General features: G+C 41.4%; 1 protein-coding gene across 3 annotated transcripts in view; it reads left to right on the top strand.

Moving 5' to 3' along the window:
• The window catches only part of LOC144689724 (tyrosine-protein phosphatase non-receptor type 14-like), a 283,673-nt gene that overhangs the window by 181,015 nt on the left and 80,333 nt on the right, over positions 1-22,325 (top strand). For all 3 annotated transcript variants that reach the window (XM_078557065.1, XM_078557062.1, XM_078557063.1), the window contains 2 exons: positions 13,597-13,694; positions 20,197-20,264. In XM_078557065.1, coding sequence (XP_078413191.1) covers positions 13,597-13,694; positions 20,197-20,264 — 166 coding nt within the window. The remainder of the gene's footprint in view (positions 1-13,596; positions 13,695-20,196; positions 20,265-22,325) is intronic.

Genomic DNA, 22,325 nt, shown 5'->3' with positions numbered 1-22,325 from the left:
TCAACCAGTGTTTACTGTGCACAAAAGTATTAGACAAAAGGTGCCATCAAAATTATTCACTATTTATAATCATTATCTAACTGTAACTGCTAAACTACTTCCTTAAGCTTCTATTCCGCTACTGCTATAAAGTGCTCCCTGAATGAGATGAGGTTAATTGGCAGGTGGCTGTAATGTTCTTTGGAGCCTTAGAACATGAGGGGACTGTTACTTTGGTAAAGCAACTGACCCAGAAGGGAACCAGCTTCTGTCCTTTCTCTTGCGTTAGCAAGGAGTGCTAGACAAATGTTTAAGTTTAGTTATGCATTGATATTGGAAGGGGTCTTAAGGAAGCAAGTTTACTCTCTGGAGGAATATCTGTGACCATTCGTTGCAGCTCACTGTTTTTGGCACAGACTTTGAGTTACCTGTGGTAGGTGTGAGGACACACAAAGCAATCCAAGTCTTGGATGCCTTGTGAAAGTGTCCTGTTCAAAACAGCAAATGCTGGTCTGCCACTCTAGAAGTCATCAATATAGAGGCTGCTTCTGGTTTCTTGATACTGCAGAATTCTCCAGACTGTTGATGCCTCCAGGGTGTTCAGCAAGCGATGAGAAACTTTGTGTAATGTGTTGCAGGTGCAGTTGATTGATTCCTCCTCTGTGCCTATATTCTCAACCGTGTGCATGGAAACTCTCTTCACTATCTCCATGATATTGGTGAGCCCTTCCTTTGTCATAGTTCCTTATGAAGTCTGGGACCCTAAAACCTGAACCCAAGGCACCTGATTTGAAACATTCATTTTTCTGTCCACTACAGAGGAATGCCACTCTTCCTCTTTTGTTTTCAAATCTTCATGCTCATGAGTTCTTTATACTTGTGATGCTGCTTCTAAACTTCAACATTCTCGTTGTGGTGGATATTTCACTCTGCTTCTAACTCCCTCTGTACTGTCCAAACATACGTTATGTGATTTCTTATCATCAGTTCTCCAACAGTCACTCTTCTGGTAAAAGCAAAAAACTGCGGATGCTGGAAATCCAAAACAAAAACAGAAACAGAAATACCTGGAAAAACTCAGCAGGTCTGGCAGCATCGGTGGAGGAGAGCACAGTTGACGTTTCGAGTCCTCATGACCCTTCAACTGTTCTGTTGAAGGGTCATGAGGACTCGAAACGTCAACTGTGCACTCCTCCGCCGATGCTGCCAGACCTGCTGAGTTTTTCCAGGTATTTCTGTTTCTGTTTTTGTCACTCTTCTGGTTCTCATTTCTATCAAAAAGGACCTCCACAGGTACATCTGAAAATGTGTGGGACAGAAGGGAACCTTGCACTGCTGACACCCTGGTTTCTACCTTACATAGTGGCCAGTCCTGCCTTCTGCTCTTAAACAGCTGCGGCATGGTAAGCGCTGCAGTACTAAATTTCCCTCCTGCACAGTGGCAATAAACATATGAGGAGTGGTACTTCCACTCCAAGCCTGCTCAATGGAGCAAATGAAAACACTGGGAGGTAAAAAGGCTGGGTGAATGGTGGCCCTACCTGGCACTGACCTGTTGAAAGGAGAAAAATCCAGACCAAAAACATTACTGCATGGTTGAATTTTGGAAGCAATTTTGATGAATAACTGGCAATAGTAACCGTAATACTAGATTTCAGTTATCAGTAGACCCAACAACACTGAGAGTCCATTGATAGTTCTACACTTCAAAAAGATTAACTTTACTAAAATACTGGACGACATGAATTATTGAATCATTGATATTAGGTTGGGATAGTACCAATTCCTTATTATAATTTGAATATTTTTAAAGAAGACATATTAAAGCACAAGGAAGCCATACACATCTGTTAGCCCAGAATTTTCCTGATCAAATTAATGCTGAAATTTACACTGATCCTGCCAAAGCAAACCTGTGCTTAAATTTCCTGTAGAGCTCAATTCCCTATGACAAATGTAAGTACTAGCATAAAACAAGCGTAGCCGCAGTATCGCAAGTAGAGGTAATAGTGAAAGGCTGCTGTCTTCTGTCATGGCACCTCACTCTGAGCCTCCTGCCTCTACTGCTACTCTTTTTTGTTTTCATTATTATGTAGAACAGAAATATGCCCATTGGAAAGGTTATTCCAGCTGCTTCGTCCTTCTGAAAGTGTGGGGAAGATGGACACTAGAAAAAAGTCAGGTGCACTGAGATTGATGTCTTCTCAGTTAAAAACGGTGCAAGTTTCAGTGACAAAACATCAACAAATAAAACATTGCAAAAAAAAAACCTTCAGTTGCATACTGTACTGCACAAAATATATGGGTATATATCTGTGTTAACAAACTTCTGGCATAAATGCAAGAAACCCTTGTAAGCTGCACTTTTGCCTGGGCGGGGTGCAGAGACCGAGAGAAGGTTTATGCAGGTATGTCGTGGAAGTAAAGCAAAATTGTAAAGAAACTCAGATGTAGCAAAGTTTCAGCATAAAGCTATGTTCATGTTGACAGATTATTTCTATTTGATGTTATGGTGTCATTGGGGCACGTGTACATGTTACTTGGGGTAGAACTAGATTCATTGCCAGGTTTTCCCCAGGAGATGATAAATAGACCAATGGAACAAGTTTCCAGTTCATCCAATGAGTTTGGATCTGCTGCATACCTTCAGAAGAGTGCTGACCAGTTCCCAGCTAGGGCAGAGACAACAGGATACAAAATTTCATAATAGGTGGAATACAAAGTTATATAAATCGTGGTAAATGTACTGAGCTAGTTTTATTATATAAAGCTGGGCGAGAGAGTAATTTACAGATATCAAACTGTTTGTGAGGGTTGTTTATGGCATCGGGAATGTGTGGGGAAACCTTGATGGACCAGCTGGTTTTTTAATGTCCATCGTTATCATATGTTCCCATAAAGGCCCTCATGGTGTGTTTGCGGAATAGTGTGGGTAGAGGAACTCAAAATTACCCTACACATCATGAAGAACTTATCAATTTCTTTGCTGCTGGGCACCAATTCTGAGCCAGTGCAGGACCCATGTGTCCACACACATGTGGAAACTCTGAATATGTGCTTAAGTACAAAACTCCACAAATTACAAGGCATTTTGGGACAGCCCTGGGAGAGGGCCAACGGGGCAGAAAGCAGCACTTTTTGCCAGCAAATTGGTGCACATAGCCAGGACTATCCAGGGAAAGGCTGAGTAGGGATCAAAAGCTAATGGGTGGAATGCTGATTAGGCAGGTGTACCAAACTAGAGAAGGGGTGACATTGCCCCCTCTCCCCTGCCCAGAGTACACTTGAGCAACATGTCGGATGTTGAAAGCCAACTCAGACATTCTGGATCCAGAAGCAGGTTAGGAAGAAATTTTAAGACAGCACCACTTCAATAACGGTACTGTGCTTTACCATGAGAATCCTCTTAATAGATGGAATAGCTTGGAGTAGAGGGCAGCAAATGTAATTTCCAGTGTGCTTTCCTGGTGTGAGGAAGCTTCCTGCCTGGAGTGTAAATTCATAAAATTTCTTCTTGCACATAGTGGACAGCAAATGAATACATGGCACAATATTCCCTTCCCCACATTGTCTTGTGCTTTGAAAGATTATAGCACCAATTTAAATTGTGTCAACTGAAATTGGCAATGCCAACGCTTGGCACAGATAGGGGAAAATGGTCTTCAATGCATAGGGGACAAAGAACATTAAAAAAGCCATAGAGTCATAGAGATCTACAGCACAGGAAAAGGCCCTTCGGCCCATCGAGTTTGCACCGGTCAAACAAGTACCTAATTATTCTAAGCCCATTTTCCAGCATTAGGCCCGTAGCCTTGCATGCCATGGCATCACAAGTGCACATCCAAATACTTCTTAAACGTTAATGAGGGTATCTGCCTCTACCACGCTTTCAGGCAGTGAGTTCCAGATTCCCGCCAAGCTCTGGGTGAAATAATTCTTCCTCACATCCCCTCTAAACCTCCTGCTCCTTACCTGAAATTTATTCCCCCTGGTTATTGAGCCCTCCACCAAAGGGAAAAGTTCCTTCCTATCTACCCTATCTATGCCCCTCATAATTTTATACACCTCAATCATGCCCCCCCTCAATCTCCTCTGCTCCAGGGAAAATAACCCCAGTCTATCCAATTTCTCCTCGTAACTAAAACTCTCCAGCCCAGGCAACATCCTGGTAAATCTCCTCTGCACGCTGCGGATTCCAGAACTGCACACAATACTCTAGCTGTGGCCTAACCAGCGTTTTATACAGTTCCAGCATAACCTCCCTGCTCTTATATTCTATGCCTCAGCTAATAAAGGCAAGTATCCCATATGTATTCTTAACCACTTTATCTATCTGTCCCGCTATCTTAAGGGACCGGTGGCCATGCACACCAAGGTTCCTCTGATCCTCGGTACTTCCCAGGGTCCAACCGTTCATCGTGTATTCCTGTGCCTTGTTTGTCCTGCCCAAGTGCATCACCTCATAGTTATCCGGATTATATTCCATTTGTCACTGATCAGCCCACCTGACCAGTCCGTCTATATTCTCTTGTAATCTAAGACTATCCTCCTCACTATTTAGCACCCCACCAACTTTCATGTCATCCGCGAACTTACTGAACAACCCTCCTACATTCAAGTCTAAATCGTTTATATATACCACAAACAGCAAGGGACCCAGCACTGATCCCTGTGGAACCCCAATGGACTCAGGCATCCAGTCACAAAAACACCCCTCGACCATCACCCTCTGCTTCCTGCCACTTAGCCAATTCTGGATCCAATTTGCCAAATTGCCTTGGATCCCATGGGCTCTTACCTTTGTTAACAGCCTCCCATGCGGGACCTTATCAAAAGCCTTGCTGAAGTCCAAGTAGACTGCGTCAAATGTATTGCCCTCATCTGCACACCTGGTCACCTCTTCGAAAAATGCAATCAAATTGGTCAGACATGACCTCCCCTTAACAAAACCATGCTGACTACCCTTGATTAATCCCTACCTCTCCAAGTGTAGATTAATTCTGTCCCTCAGAATTGTTTCCAATAGTTTCCCCTCCACTGAGGTTAGACTGACTGGCCTGTGGTTCCCTGGTTTATCCCTTCCTCCCTCCTTGAATAACAGTATGCAATGGCAGCCCTCTGGAACCTCTCCTGTGGCCAGAGAGGTATTGAAAATTATTGCCTTGCCAGCACCCCTGCTATCTCCTCCCTTGCCTCACTCAACAGCCTGGGATACATTTCATCCAGGACTGGAGATTTATCTACTTCTAAGCCTGCCAGACCACTTAGAACCTCCTCCCTTTCTATGCTAATTTCTTTAATTATATCACCGTCCTGCTGCCTGATTTGCATACCCACGTCATCCCTCTCACTTGTGAACACTGACACAAAGTATTCATTTAGAACCCTACCTACATCTCCCGAATCCACACACAAATTACCACAATGGTCCTTAATGGACCCTACTCTTTCCCTAGTTATCCTCTTACTCTTAATGTACTTGTAAAATAACTTTGGATTTTCCTTTTTTTTACCTGCTAATGTTTTTTCCTGCCCCCTTTTTGCTCTCCTAATTTCCTTTTTAAGTTCCCCCCTACACATTCTATACTCCTCTAGGGCTTCCACTGTCTTGAGCCCTCAGTATCTGCCATAAGCCTCCTTTTTTCACTTTATCCAACCCTGTGTATCTCTCGACATCCAGGGTTCCCTGGATTTGTTGGTCCCACCCATTGTCTTTACTGAAATATGTTGGCCCTGTATTCTCCCTATTTCCTTCTTGAATGAGTCCCACTGCTGTGAAGCAGATTTACCTAAAAGTAGCTGCTCCCAGTCCACTCTGGCCAAATCATATCTGATCTTATTAAAATCGGCCTTCCCCTAATTTAGAACTCTGATTCTGGCCCATCATTGTCCTTTTTCATGACAACCTCGAATTTAACAGAGCTATGATTACTATCTGCAAAATGCTCCCCCACTGATACCTCTACCACTTGCCCGGCTTCATTCCCTAAAATTAAGTCCAGGAACGCCCCCCCTCTTATAGGACTTTCTACGTACTGGCTTAAAAAGCTCTCCTGGATGAATTTTAAGAATTCCGCTCCCTCTAAACCTATCACACTATGTCAAACCCAGTTAATGTTGGGGAAGTTGAAATTCCGCACTATTACTACCCTATTATTTTTACACTTCTCTGAAATTTGCCTACATATCTGCTCTTTTATTTCTCCCTGACTGTTTTGGGGCCTATAGTACACTCCCAGCAATGTGATTGCTCCTTTTTTGTTTTTAAGTTCTACCCATATGGCTTCATTTGAGGAGCCTTCTAAGATGTCATCCCTCTTTACTGCTGTAATTGAATCCTTGATCGCTATTGCGATACCCCCTCCTCTTTTACCACCTTCCCTGTCTCACCTGAAGACCCTATGTCCTGGAATAATGAGCTGCCAATCCTGCCCCTCTCTCAACCATGTCTCTGTGACAGCAATGACATCATACTTCCATCTGTTAATTTGTGCCCTCAACTCACCTGCCTTCTTCGTCACGGTCCTTGCATTAAAATACATACCATGCGACCTTGCCAAGCTCCCATGTGCCTTAACTGGCCTATAATTTCTATGCCTTCCAGAATCACTTGCTCGCTCCTAATTTTGGTTGTGCATCTCCCCCTGCTGAACCTTCTCTCAGGATCCCATCCCCCTGCCAAGTTAGCTTAAACCCTCCCCAACAGCACTAGCAAACCCCCACCCCCCCCCGCAAGATTGTTGGTCCCATTCCGGTTCAGGTGCAACCCGTCCGCCTTGTCTTTTTTTGTGAACCATTAAAATTGCAAAGCCCATGCTCTAACAAACAGCATACAAAGTTCTCATTGATTAAATTATGACATAATATCAAAAGCATTTATAACAAATTGAGTTGTTCCAAATTCTGTCATGAAAATTTCTCAAACTTTAAAATATAAGAAGTGGAATCAAAATATAAAAATTGGTGCCCAGCAGTAGAATAGTAAAGAAAAATTAAAAAAAGATAAATTCTTCATGATGTGTTGGGTAATTTTGAGCTCCTTGTCCGTTATATTCTCCAAATTGGCACGTCCAATTTTAGTTGATGTAATTTATATTGATGCTATAAACTTTCAAAGCACTACAAGACAATGTGGGAGCGCAAATGTTGTGTCATGCATATTTTGGACAGCAAATTAATAAAAGGGGAAATTTTATGAATTTACACTCCCAGCAGGAAGCTTCTTCACACCAGGAGTGCACATTTTAACTCACTAAAATCTCATTATGTGTAATATATATTCTGTCCTGGTTAAAACCATTGTGTCAAGTCAAATTTAATATAGAGTAGTGGATAGCTGACTGCTACAATGCTGCCAATTAACTGTTGGTCTTGATGACATGATAAACTTTAAAGACTTAATGTTTATTGTTACATAGCAATCATGCTGAGCAAGGCAGCATTAATTAGAATAATAAAATTACTGTACCGTTTAACTTGAATATATGTGGCATTGTGTGATGTGCACTTTAGTATTGAAGGGGAAGATGGTAGTAGAGGGGTGTTTTGAAGTGCCTTCTTTTCCTTCCCCACTCAAAGATGATTGGAGAAAATATATCTTCTTTAGGTAGAATGAACAATACAAGGAGGTATTGACTTTCTTAACTTTAGTAAACTCATTGGCATTTCGTAGTGACTTCCTCTCAGTTGACCCCCTCGCCAGGTGACTACTGTTGACAACAGGAGAATCACCAGGCACCTTTCTTCTGGATTATGATCTGAATGCTAAAATGCATGCCAGATGCTTGCTATTGGAAGCCTACCTACCCCTATATCTCTTGCCAGTGCTGCTTATTGTTGCTGCTCTATTCCAGTCACTTAGAGATACACAGGTGTAAGCCAGGAGTGCAATTTGTTTTTCCTCCTTTAACATACTGCATGATAACTTTTAAAGTACTTTGTGGCTGCTTCTAAAGTCAAATTTTAAAGTAAATGAATTTAATTAAAGAGAATATTTGTACAAAATGACTTAAATGGTTGCATTCTTTTGAAGGTTTCTTTATGCCGAGTAAGCAGTTTGATGTGACATTAACATTGTAACGTTAAAGAGCTGGTATCAGCAGACACATGAAAGCTAAAAAGCATGCTATCCTGCAGTGTAAGAGTGGAGAAGCCTCCCAGCTATGGACTCTCCCCCTCTGTTTGCCATATGAGGAGGATGATGAGAGCCTAGTAATTACAGCTTTGTTCAGGCATGTTATCAGAACCCTGTCAGTCATGTATGTAAACATTAACCAAGGACATCATCCTTAAACCAAGATTCTGATTAGCAGCTAAAACACCAGGGCATTGTTTGGGGGATGTCTTGTGTACATTTTAAATACTTTGCATTCAGTATGTTGTGACTGCTCTTACTACTTTTATGAGTACTTTGACTTTGCTTAAGGGAATTATCCTTGCTTAAGGGAATTATCTTTGTTAAGAGATTCCAATCTGCTTCAAAAGGCTATAGGCCCAGATTTTGTAGTTATAATGATGGTGAAATCGTCAGTGTTCACTGTCATTACTCTGTGAAATGACAGCAACTTCTAGAATACGCACAAGTGTAGTAAAATGCGGAAATCCAGAAGTTGTTGTCATTGATTCCCTGCTCCCAGCAGGATACACTGCTGAGGTCCTTGCAGATGGTAATTTTAGAAATCACTTGATTTGACGTGAACTTCCACATTTTATGCTGTTCGCCTTATTGGAAAAAACGTGGAAAGAGTTGCATGTTGTTGAAACAGGTGTAACTGGGATTTTAACAGTGCAATAAGTCATAATTACTGCTCAACAAACTCTCTGGCCCTGAAAACTAATTTTATATTTGTGGAATGTCAAATTTCTCCATTATGATTTTTTAAAAAGTCTTAGATTTTTAAAATAATAAAAATTATTTTTATAAGTTTGATATTTCAGCTTCTATCTTAATCTCATGTGTATGTCCCAATCTTTATTTTGCTGTTTGTAAAATGATTGAAAAGTGAAGGATAATCAGTGCTTCCTGGTTTAATCTCTACGAAAAGTCTTCAATGTGATTAGCTGCTGAACATGCTTAATTAAGTCACTGTTGCTGGACATTGAAGATCCCCTATGGAATGAAATTAACATTGGGAAAGGTGAAATACATGCCAGAGAGATTGCTAGATCACTGTGGGCACCTTTCTTCAGGGTCAGCAGCAAACACTCACTTTCCCAATGACCGCAAAATGCAGTTCATACTTATATTTTTGAATTTGGGAAGTATTGCTGTTTAAAGGAACCGGTTGAAATTATCAATAATCTATACGCTAAACTATCATTAAGTACAAATGTCACATTTCTGAGGATTCACTGAATAAACAATTGGGTGGAACTATGTCATAATTATGACATAAGTACTCTATGAATGGTGAACTTAAAAAATTATATAGGGGTCTTAATAGGCTCAACCCTCAACATGTCCAACTGCTACAGAGCAGCAATCAACAAAGCAAATATAATGCTGAAGTCTGTAGGCAAAACAATATTTGTCAGAGAAAGTGGTCAAATGCCCCAAGAGATTAAGGTAGAAGCTGAAATACCAAACTTTAAAAAATAATTTTTCTTATTTAAAAAACCTATGAAATTTTTTATACCGTTCAGCTCTGGTCCCCGAGGCAAGAAGTAGATATTCATACACTGGAAGCAGTCTGGAGGTCTGATTCTAAATGAAATGGATGAGAAAAAACATGAAAAATTTGGCTTGTCAGCATAGAAAACAGGTGACTGAGAGGTGATTTTATGGAGGCATATAGGATGGTAAACAGCATGGAAAAGACTGAACCAGAAAATTATTTACATCTACCTTAGAGAGAAGGATAAGGAAGCATTTATTCGAACTGATAAACGACAAATCTGGGACTAATGTCCAGTAATTCTTCATACAGAGTTATCCATGGAATCAGTGCCAGGTAGAACAATTGAAGTGAAAACCTAGGATTATTTAAACATTTGAATGCCTCCATGAGAGGATCACATTGAATGGATGAACTAAGATGGGACTAATGGCTTCCTTTCCATAGTTATCATGTTATTTTATGAAATCCTTCATGGTTGCTGGGCTGAAACCCTGGAACTCCCTCCCTAACAGCACTGTGTGTACCTACACCACATGGACTCCAGTGGTTCAAGAAGGCAGCTGACCATCACCTTCTCGAGGGTAATTAGGGATGGGCACCAAAAATGCCAGCCTAGCAAGGAATTCCCACGCCCCGTGAAATAATAAGAAAACAAACAGAAATCAGAAAATATGATTATTCGCATCAGTTAACCCTGATGAAAGGTTGTCTCCAAGGTGCTGAGTATTTCCAGCATTTTTTGTTTTTATTTCGGATTTCCAGCATCCACAGTGTTTTGCTTTTTTTTGACTAATCCTACTCCACCCTCAATTGTACATTTTAATTCTGGAGTGTTCCTCTCTAAGTTGACATTTTCATTGTGCTCTATTTGTTGCAGTGTACAGTCACAAAGAAACTATTATGTTCAGGATGTGTAAATTAAAAATGCATCCTTAAGTGGGCCTCCCATATCTGAGCACTTCGTTTTAACAGACTAGCCTCCAATTCGGGACAAAAGGTTGTTTGCTTACTGTGTTGAAAGATCAAATTGTTATTCAGTCTGAAAAATGGAAGAAATGCTTTGTTTTCTGTTCAAAAAAAGTCCAGTAGTAGAGGCGCTCAAATTTCTTTCCATAAGATCCTGTGGATCAATGTTTGCTCAGCAGTGAATAAGTAACTCCTCAAAAATACCCATTTAAATTGTGAGTAATTCCAAATCACACTATACCTTCACAACAGAATTGTCGACATTAAAGTGTAAGCGAACAGCTGCTTTCTGTACATTGACTTACACCCTGTGTTATTTCTTGGAAGTTGCCCCCTTGTAGTCACTGAATTGCTTTTGAAAAAGTGGGTACTGACTTTTTACAGTTAAAATCCTGCCAGTTTAATGTTGATAAACCATGTTTTGTACCTAAATGATCTAGAAGCAAAGTGTATTGAAACTCATATTTTCACTCCTGCTGCAGAAAACTGCGGTGATCTCCTGAGTCGACCTTTTCAATGTCTTTAGCGCATTTGATTCAATATCCTCATTCGCATCCTCAAATCACTCTGTTGCCATGCCCCTCTCTAACTTCTCAGCCCTCCTTCCATGCATGTTCCATTCTTACAAATCTGCTTTACTGTGTGTTCCACACTCCATTCCCCACTCTTACCATCAGTGGAAGTGTCTTCAGCCATCTTGACCCCACATTCTGAAACTTCCTCCTGAAACCTCTTTACCTTACTGTATTTCCTCACATGTGAAAACACCTCCTTAAAATCTACTTCTTCCACAGTGCCTTTGGACAGGATGAAGCCATGGTGTTTCATTTAACTATTTTATAATAAACTTGGAGACTGACTGACTGCATGAAATTTCTAGCTGTAACATAATATCCTGTTGTAAAGTTAATGTGAGAGGACAATCTGCTTTTTTCCCTTAATTTCTAATTGTACTAACAGAAAATGCAGTTCAAGATTGACTATAAACTGTAGAAGAGTAATGTATTTTCATTAACTAGGAAGAAACTGCACCTGCATAATCAAAGTTTTGATTTCAGCAAATGGAAATAGTCTTGTGTTTGTCTCAAATGGGCTGACAATTCTGCAACTTAGCAGTATTTATATTATCATTGTTCCGTGGTTGGAAAAGGTATTGCACCAGTGCCAGGTTGTAGTATGTGTGGTAACTCTGGGTGACAACAATATGTGAAAGCACATTTCTACAGTAGCAGTATTGTTCAGCTATGACATAGTAAACATGTTATAGCAACATGGCACATTGCACGGTCTTGGCAAGCAACCATCAACATACCATATATGTGTGCAAATGCTGTCACTGTAAAATTTAGACCTGAAGGTTATACTTACTCAGATATTTACATAGTCTCTTGGGGGGAAAAAAAGTTGTCTTTGCTCCAATATTGTTTTAAGATCTGTTTAGCAGTAAATATTTATTGACAGCTGGGACCCATTTGTTTATTCAGCTTGGGTAGTGGACATTTACATTAATGTTCCAAAAGCACCACTGACCTTTTTTTCCCCTTGGTATTTATCCCATTTTATGCCATATTCTTCTGAAGACAGTGAGCTGTGGTGAGGCTAGTAACCATCTACTACCTCAACAAGTAACAGATCTTTGGGCCTTAGTCCAGACACAGAATACCATTTATAAAAGCAAAATACTGCAGATGCTGGAGATCTCCAATAAAACAAAGTGCTGGAAAAAACTCAGGTCTTGCAGCATCTGTGGAGAGAGAGAAAGAGTTAATGTTTTGAGGCCAATATGACTTCTTCAGAACTGAAGGGAGTTAGATATATGATGGGTTTCATGCCGTTGAAAAATGGGGGCAGGTCATGTCGAACAAAAGGGAAGGTCAGGCAGCTGCTCAACATGTGGCTTCCTGTACACTGGGGAGACCAGATGCAGATTGGGTGGCTGCTTTGCGGAATATCTTTGCTCAGTCCATAAGCATGACCCGACCTTCCAGTTACTTGCCATTTCAATTCGCCATCTCCCTCTCATGCTCACATTTCTGTCCTGTACCTTCTGCAGTGAGGCCCAGCACAAGCTGGAGGAAACAAACCTGTCCACCTGATTAGGCACTTTTACAGCCTTGTGGACTTAACATTGAGTTCAACAACTTCAGACCATGAACCCAGGCCTACATTTTGATTTTTTTTCCCCAAGTGCCAATCTGTATCTTGTTCCCATGTTTTTGTTTTCAGATAGAGCTGACCTTTATTCTGCTATTAACACCTACCCTGGACCAATGGTTTGCTTCTTTACTACTACCGTTAGCACTCCCTTTACCTTTTGTTCCATGACAATTTTGTCAGTTAATCTCGCCCACCCTCTGACCTGTCCCTGACTTTCCCTTTTGTTCCACCTGACACCCCCATTTATCAACAGCATAAAACCCATCACATTTCTACCTCCCTGCAGTTCTGAAGAAGAGTCATATTGGAATTAACGTTAACTCTGTTTCCCTTTCCACAGATGCTGCCAGACTTGCTGAGTTTTTCCAGCACTTTGTTTTTATTAGAGTATACCGCTTAGTTGTGTGGGTATATAAATGTATTGGGGGATGAGGTTGAAAATTAACACACAGCCACACCTTACCCTTGCCATCCATTTATGTAACATACACATGTCCCTGCCTTGTTTTAAGAGTTCAGAAGCTGCAGTCCCCTCTCCTTTTCTTTGTCGTCCTCCTTTCATAGTTCAGTGGCACTGAGACCAATTGAACTGGCAATCAGGCTGAGGTAAGTTTCTCAGAATAGCTCAGAGATCAAAAGTATCTTCACGGTTCATTGCCTTATGTTGAACCACAGAGAAAGTTTTAAATGCAAGCAGTTTTCCTGCTTTATTCTTTGCTGTCACTTTTCCTTTTTATTATTGATCTGATGGTCTATACAACCAATTGCTGTCCAAGGTAATATACAAAATCTTGTTTTTTTTTTAAGAAAAGGGTACTTATCCAACTTATAAAATTGATCTGCACCACTTGACGGTGATGTTCTGTACTCATTTCAGGTATCAGTATTATCTTCAAGTAAAGAAAGATGTGCTCGATGGACGACTTCCTTGTACGTTGGAGCAAGGCATCAGGCTAGCTGGTTTAGCTGTGCAAGGTAAGCGTATAATTGCAAAATTTTTGTCTTACGTTAATGCTGCTCTCAGAAGCTATTGCCCTTGTGTAGACCCTAAATTTTACATATGCAGCAACATAAATTTAACTTGAATATCTTGGAATGTAGCCGGTGAATCCCCCTTTGACTCAGCTGCATCATCTCTGAAACCAATTCCAATCTGACAGTGGAGTAATACTCCCTTATAGAAGCTGGAACTGACACAACGTTCAAAATCTAGTGCTCATCATTATATACCTACAATTTTTCTGTTCTCATCTGTTGGTATGAGATTAATCCCTGGGCATTTAAACAAGAACAGGATATTACAAACTGCATGGGCTGGACTATCTGCTGAGGGCAGGCTCTCTATCCCCTCCAGCGTAAATTTTGTAGTTGAGCCCATCTACATTTGGCCAGTTTGCTCCACTTTAACTTTTTGGGAGACAGCCCATTAATTATGAGGCAGTACTTCATCTGTTTCCAGGAGGAAGGTCCACCTCATAGAGTTACTGGTCAGTCAGAGGCCAACAGCTCTGTGCCACACTAAGATAGGTGGCCACTGCTGGTATTGCAGGAGACCTGGGAGGAAGAGGAACTATTGATGCGCCCAAACCCAGGTAAGTCCAAGATCACACCGGGGCTGGGTTGGCAGGCCTCAGCAAGGAGGTTGGCAGAGGGTAGAGCATGTTGGATAGGGCAGGAAGAAGGGTGGACATGGGGAGGCAAAACTGGGAGTGAGGCACAGGAGGCCCAGGAAGGAGGCACCCCCTGTCCTTTCGCTGACCTGTCCGCAGGGTTAAACCAGCCAGGCCACACGTTGGCACAGGTCTCTCCCACTACCTGTGAAATCAGAACAGCATCGGAATGAGGGCCCTTAATTGGGCATTAATTTTCCAAATAAGGGCCTAAATCTGGCCACGTGGGTAGGCAGGCTGGCGGCAGTCACACTACTGAAGGCACGGCACCCTTACAGGTCCACCTGCCTATTTTCCTGCCCACGGGTGGCCTGTAAAATTTAGCCCCACAATCTGAATGCTCTGGCTTTTTTCCAGGTGCGACTGTAAACAATGGCTGGCTATTTGAACATAGAGACATTCACTACACAGATTTATGCATACATTCATATCCACATTTATGTATTCGCTTTCCTCTTTCTCTTTTCCTCTTTAGTAAATGTTACTTTACACCAATGGGAAATTTCAGTTGGTTTTTCTTACTCCCTAGTTGAATCACTCAATACAACTGTTCTGCCTTGTTTAAACTTAGCCTATACCAGAGAACAAATCTTTGATTTGTCTGCTCTGTAGGCAACACTACCATGCAGTCTACCTCTCCCATTAGTAGCTTCAGGGGTGGTGCTTGGGGTGGGGGTGTGAGGGTGTTTTCTGCCATAAATAGTTAAGAAAATTTCATCTAATAAGCTAAGCAGACCTATGGTCCATTGCTGCTTTTTATGCTGCTGCTTTGTTTAGGTCAGGCCTGGAAACTAGATTCTGTGAGATTGCTCCCACTATTTATTCTACTAAATATGGCTTCATTCTTTTGGCAATAGAACATAGACTGGGTTCTTATTCTGCTGTGGGAACAAGCAAGCAGAATTTAACACTATGACAGACCTGGGACTGCTAATTTCTTGGAAATCAATCTAAGCACGCATCAGTACAAAATTGTTTGTGTGTTTGGCACATCCTTTTTATTTCCTCATATGGACAGATGTGTGAATAAAGTAACTGGGATTAGCAGCAAATATAATTCTGAATATGATGCAAAATAAATTGGATTTTCAAATTTGTCTTTCTTTCATTTGGGTATTATTTCAAAAAAAGGCCCTGATCTCAGTCAGTACGGCAGAAGGATTCTAAAATGGAGGAAAAAAAGCAGATGAGATTTCCACTGCTGTTTGATATCCAGAAAGTGTTTGTGTATGATGCAGGGTGAAAATAGGGCAAGTTTGGCTGCACAATCTCGCCCAGTGTCATTATCCATTGGCAATCACTGTTCAAGCTCTCAGATATAGAAAGGCCATTTTGGTGTAATAATAGAGGATCCAAAACCAGGTGTCAGAGTAGATCTAGAGTATGCTCTATCTAGACTATGCCTAGAGTACATTTGTCAGAGATTCTCTGCACTGTAAATCAAGAAATAGGTTTTAGTTGTAGCAAATTACAGGGAAGAGATTTTTAGGGCACAAAAATAAATTGTTTAGATACACAAACATATTAACCAAGATTTTCCCACCATAATGTTGATGGTAACCCACTTATTTTAATACATCAGATACAGAACCTCTCAAGCAGTGAGTGGGTTGGAGAATCTGATCTAGTTTAGCCTTATATTCAATTTGTGCTAGTGTCAAGTGAAGCTTTATACTAGTAGTGAAGCCATGCAAAGTTATTTTTTGTAGATTCATGTCTGACATGGAGAGTTTAGTGTGCAGGAGTGAGTTACATCAAGTTAAAGCAGTAACTGTTTTTCCAAGCTAGAGAGATGGGACATGTAAGTAAACAGAACAGTATTTACACATTTGCATATTTTTATCTTGACCAAAGCAAAGAAGTTGGACCTTTTGCATTTATAAGTACCCTGCTTTTTGTGGCGTGAGATCAATTGTAGTGAATGGAATTCCTGGCACCTACAAAGTGTGAAACTGTTATGTAGGTGTGAAGGGACTCAGGAATGTGTACTGCAGCTGTGTTGAGTCTCAGGGAATTTAAGATCTGGTTTATTGGTTGTGGAACAAGTGCTCCATTTGTTAAAATGGTTTATATGAGATTACTTTACAGGCTAGATTTGAAGATGTGGTAAGTTGTAATGTTGGCTAGCAGTAATAAACCAGTTTTAGGTTCAATATGTTTAAACATTTAAAGTTTACAACAGTGTTGTCCTATAAAGTTGATGAACTAGCTGCTGGAGTAGCTATGGTGACAGCAATTTCACAACACACACTAACCTTAGTAGAAAGCACCAATCTTGATAGAAAACACCTTAGTATTGGTAAATGTACTTCAGGCATATATTTACTTAACAAACATCTATTGTACCACCATTCAGTGCAAATCGTTACAGTCTTTTTCACCAAAGTTTTGAATTCTAGCATGAATTTATTAGGCACAGCACATCTTAATCAAGCTTCTAAGTTTTTGTCCAGCAGTTGTGAGCAGTACTTTGCTGTAATCGGAGTAAGTGCAAAGAATATTGACTTGCATGAGCCGCACCAGATCCGTCCCTGTTCCTGCATCCAGAATGCAGTCCTTGCCTTGATTTGTTGGAGCTGCTCATTATCAGTTTGACTTGCATTCCTCTGCTGCCTTGGAACGGTTATTCCAATTGGCTGAACTGATCCTGATGACTGCTCCCCTCTCTAAACAATTTGCAGGTGTTTCTGTGGTACGGTTTCAACTGTTACACACCATTTTAGCAGACAATCAGCAGTAACCCAGGAAATACAGCTCACACAATCATCTTGCTACTCATCATCAAATACCCAAAAACACAAAGTGCACATGCCATGCAAATATGATTATGGACATCAAATGCCTAACGACCGTGTCTATTACTCATTTTTCATTTGTTAGCCAAAAATGCAATTTGCCACATTTGGATTTCCAGTTTACCACATGTTACAAGTGCCTGACATATTGGGCAGCATTGGTTTACAATATTGATAATCCATACTGAAACTGAACTTGTACACTTGGGCTCTGACTAAAGTGTCTACATGCAAAACACGAACATTTTTTTTTAATATTTGATTTCAGAATTTCCAGTATTTACTGCTTGCTTTCTTTGTATATTTGTATAAGGTGTGTTTTATTAATCATTTTTTTACCAAAACTTTCCTCAACAAGACTGGCTGCCATATCCTTATACTACTTCCAGGCCTCCTACATGATCCCTTTCGACTGTTGGTTGCAAACTTTCCAGCAATTAAAAATTGACATCCCTTTGTAAATTTCAGTACTATCCTAATCTAAAAAAGAAATGATTGAACATTTTTCAATATTTTAATAGACCTCTCTGTTTATTGGAAACATGCAACTTTTTGTTATTTATAGTTTTATGATGAAAGTTGGGGAAATTTATCAGGACACTTTGCTCCCCTGCCTCCAGCTCTGAAATTGCCCAGTCATCGTGGCCTGGATTTTTAACCTCGCGGCAGGTAGGGGGAGTCAGGAAAATTCTTAGCTCAGCTCGCCTGCCTTGGGAGGAAGTGCCCTGCAAGGCAGGATCTTCATTGCTGGGGGCCGGGTGGGGGCTGGAGTCGAGCCAGCCAACCAGGGAGGAAGTCTGGTAACAGCCACAGGGACTGCCAGGTGCAGAAGTGGGATGTTTAAAAGGCCTGCCTTGGTGCGTTGGGAATTTGTCCCAGTGGAAGAAGTAACATAAAGGCCCTCTAGCCCTCACTGCTCACACCCCCTTCACCCTGCAAACATTCTCCGTGCCCCATCCATGCCACCTCATGTCCCCTATGCCAGGCTCTGCCCTTCCACCCACCCCATGTCCCCTTATGCCACCATGCCAGGCTCTTTCACCTCTCTTTTCCACCCCCCCCCCCCGCCCTCCCTGTACACCCCATATGTCCCTTCGTGCCACCTATGATGGACTCTGCCCCCCCCCCCATACACTCCCTATGTCCCCTCTTACCCTTTATTTGAGGCTCTGCCGTTCCACGCACCCCCTGTGTTCCCTCATGCTACCTATGCTGAACTCTGGCACTTGCATGCCCATTGACCCACAGTACGTGCTCTAGAACCAATTAACATCACAGTGTAAAGTGGGATGTGTAAAAAAAAAGCTTTGAAAAAATGTACTTCACTGATAAATTTCTCATTTTTAAAAAAAGGCCTGGACTGAAAGCTAATATAAGTGTCAATCATCCAGGCCCTTTGAAGTTTCAAAAACCACAAGCCAAAACTACTTGAATCCACTTAACTTGTGTCAATAAACATTGTGAAATTGATGCAGAGATCAGAGAGCCTGAACTGTCAATCAAACAACGTTTCCACTGGAGGGCAGGTATTCTGTTAATCAAATAAACATCCGGGTTCTCAGCCAAGCGAACATAATGAACTGCAACCTATCCAGGCAGTGGTAGAAGAGTGAAAGATAATGATAAAGAAGCACTGTTACTCGCTCTCACACACTAGCCACCAGCTCAAGAGATTGCGCGTACTCTAGAGGATGACTTAGGGACAGGATCTTCACGTGGTATGTGACACTGTTATGAATGGCCTTCAGGCAGGGCAGGGGACTAGGGTGGCACAGGTGCCAACTCGCTGGAAGGCAAGGTCACATGCAAATGCTGCTGCTGGGGACTCAGATGAGGTCTTTGAGCAGCCTACAGAAGAAGATTGTTGCATATGCACAATGAAATGCTTGGTGCAGGCCTGCTCAAAGTCCTGTGGTCAATGTCAAGATGCACAGTAGAGTCTGGAAGACACTTGGTACAGGGCTTTGCACAGAGATTATGGTCCATCCTCTCCAGTGTGAAAAGTGGTGACCAACTCCAGTAGCACACTTGCAGACTAGCCATGATGCAACATTTGATGACCACTGTCTCAGCTTTCAGTGCAGCACTGCCAAAAGCCATCTAACATCTGGGTATACCGGTGGAAGTTCAGATTGCTGTCATGTAAGGTTAGCCTGCTGCTATGGAAGCTCGGCTTGCCTAAAATGCAACCACTTTCTCCTGCCATTATAGCTGCAGATACCATTGTTCAAAGGGGCTTGCAGGGTATCACAGCAGTCCAGCAATCTATTCTCCAACAGATTGGCAGAATTGTTGAGGCTACATCCTGAGGGGGGTGGGCAGTAGCTCCAGGGAATACAAACCTGCTGTCCTCACCTAGGATAATAGCATTCATCCTCTCACCACTGCCACATTGCCAATGCCCTTACTGTTGCCTATTACTAACCCAGACTGCTGCTCAGATGGTGCAGTCTGAAGCCAGGCTTTCTGGGCAAAGTGACACTTGTAGCGCTGAAAATCCAAGGGTGCACTTTGGTATCTTACAATGGTCAGTCTTAAATGCGTAAGATATCTATACACATGCGGTTTAGAGAGAAACTGGATTGTGATCCTGACTGATATTTTAAAAAAAATTGTTGTTTCTCCCTAGCCTAGGGACAATTGGGTCAATTATAGCAGAACTACTGTCCCCTCAACTGAAATCAAAGAGATCAGTACAGAGCAGAAAATAAACCTGGGAGCTATTAGACCTGTTGGATTTGGCTACATGCTGCCTTCACCAAGCAGACAATTAGGAGAATTTGCAGAACTTGAATTAGCAGTATAGTGGAGTCATCACTTTGCATCCTAACTACTTCTGATTCCAAATCTTATCATTGTCAGTTGCAAAATGGCTTGCCCTTCAAATCCTTTTTAATATTTATAATATTGTTACTAATTTTACTACATCCACCATAAATTGATTGTGATATATGTTTTGTGAAAGGGTTAATTCAATAAGAATTATTGCCAACCTGTTCTCTTTCTTTACAGCTGATTTTGGAGATTATGGACAGTATGAGTCCCAGGATTTCCTCAGGGAATATGTTTTGTTCCCAATGGTAAGTGAAATGATAATAAGGCATTTGAAATAGATTGGTAATAGATTGTATTGGTCAGAAATTCTGGATTCTGTTACGAAAAGAATTTTTAAGTCTACAGGCTGTAACCCTACCTGAATGATTATAAAAATTAGAGAATGCACGCATCTCTGCAATATGGACCCACAAAGACTCACCTTATGTAGAAATGCAAACACTGGTTGAACATGTTCCTGGAGGTTTCATCACATGATTTCCAACCACTTTACACAAGTCTTTTTTCTCCATTATTGGAATTGTTTTGACTAATGGGAGGTTTTTGCAGAATATGGAGAGAAAAGCATTCTTTTTTAATGCTGCTATGATTTTCTGCTGGGACACTTGCTGCAGTGCCCAGGAGATTAATTTTTAATTCCTAAAGACTTGACTCCAGAGTAATTCTGAAGGGTTAGGAACCCAAATTTATGTCAGGATTATGGTGTGTAGTAGTTTGTTCAGGTCTAGGATTCCTCTATTGTAGCCCCATCATTATTTTTAAGATTGCCTGATGATTCTCTTTGCTCACCAGCAGCTCTCTCATTTCATCATAGTGAGGGATGTTGGCTATGGGAATAAGGTCAACATCAAGACCCACTGATCAGGGTTCAGTTGAATGTATTGTTTATTTCTGTCAGATTGTGGGCTGTTTCTGTGTGGTGGGCCTTTACGGAATAGGAACTATCCAGACTTCTTTGATTTAGGACCATTACTGTCAGCACATAGAACAGAACTTATAATCTGTTCCTTTGGTGTGGATTCAAACTGGGATCCCAAGGCAAAAGAAAAGTGTGTAATTCACTACACAATGAAACCTAATTTTCTAAATCCATTTTGATCATTTTAGCAAATGGTCAATCTTCATAACTTTGGCTTTCAGCAACAACAGGTATTTTTTTGGCACCTTTTAACACAACAAAGTATCCCAAAGTGCTTTACAGGAAATAAACTATGACACCAGGCACATATGATCACAGCTGACCAAAAGCTTAGTTAAAGAGGTAAGTTTTAAGGAGGAGAGAGAGGTAGAGAAGTGAAAAGGTTTTAGGGAGAGCATTCCAGAGTTTAGGGCCTTGACAGATGAAAGCATGGCCATCAATGGTGGAGCAATTTAAAATTGGGAATGCTCAAGTGACCAAAATGAGCAGAGTGACGTTATCTCAGAGGTTCGTGGGCTGGAGGGGATTATAAAGATAGGGAGGGTGAAGCCATGGAGGAATTTGAAAACAAGGATAAGGATTTTAAAATTGAGGCATTGCTTAGCTGCGGCCAATGTAGGTTAGTGTGCACCGGGCTGAAAAATGAACAGGACTTGGTACAGGTTGGGGCACGGGAACAGAGCTTTGGATGAGCTCAAGTTCATGAGCAGTAGAATGTGAGATGCTGACCAAGATACTTTGGAATAGTCAAGTCAAGAAGTTGCAAAGGCATGAATGATGTTTTCACCAGATTAGCTGGTGAAGGCAGGGTGGAATAGGGTGATTGCTATGGAGGTGGAAGTAAGCAGTCATAGTGATGGCATAGTTATGTCGTTGAAAACTTATCTTGGGGTCAAATATGACACCAAGGTTGCAAATCGTTAAGTGGCTGAAAAAGGGCTGAGGAGGAAGAAAGTGGTAAACAATGTCATGAATGACATATTGTGTGACTGTGACAGTGTTAAACTATGCCTCCTCATCCTTCTTGACCTGTCTGCAACCTTTGACACAGTTGACCATGCCACCCTCCTCCACCGCCCCTCCACTGTTGTCCAGCAGGATGGGGACTGCTCTAGCCTGGTTCCACATTTAGCTATCTATTCGTACTGAGATGACTTCCAATGACTTCTCTTCCTGCTCCCAAATCATTATCTCTGGTGTCCCTGAAGGATCTATTCTTGGCCCCCTCCTATTTCTCAGCTACATGCAGCTGCTCGGTGACATCATCTGAAAGCACAGCATTTATTTTCAAAAGTACGTTGATGATACCCAACTCTACCCCACCACCATCTCCCTCGACTTCTCCACATTTGGAGGACTGAAGCCATTGTTTTTGGCACCAACTTCA

The sequence above is a fragment of the Cetorhinus maximus genome, chromosome 14 (assembly GCF_964194155.1).
Source record: "Cetorhinus maximus chromosome 14, sCetMax3.hap1.1, whole genome shotgun sequence".
Classification (NCBI taxonomy): Eukaryota; Metazoa; Chordata; class Chondrichthyes; order Lamniformes; family Cetorhinidae; genus Cetorhinus; species Cetorhinus maximus.
This window is presented reverse-complemented; position numbering and strand designations above follow the sequence as displayed.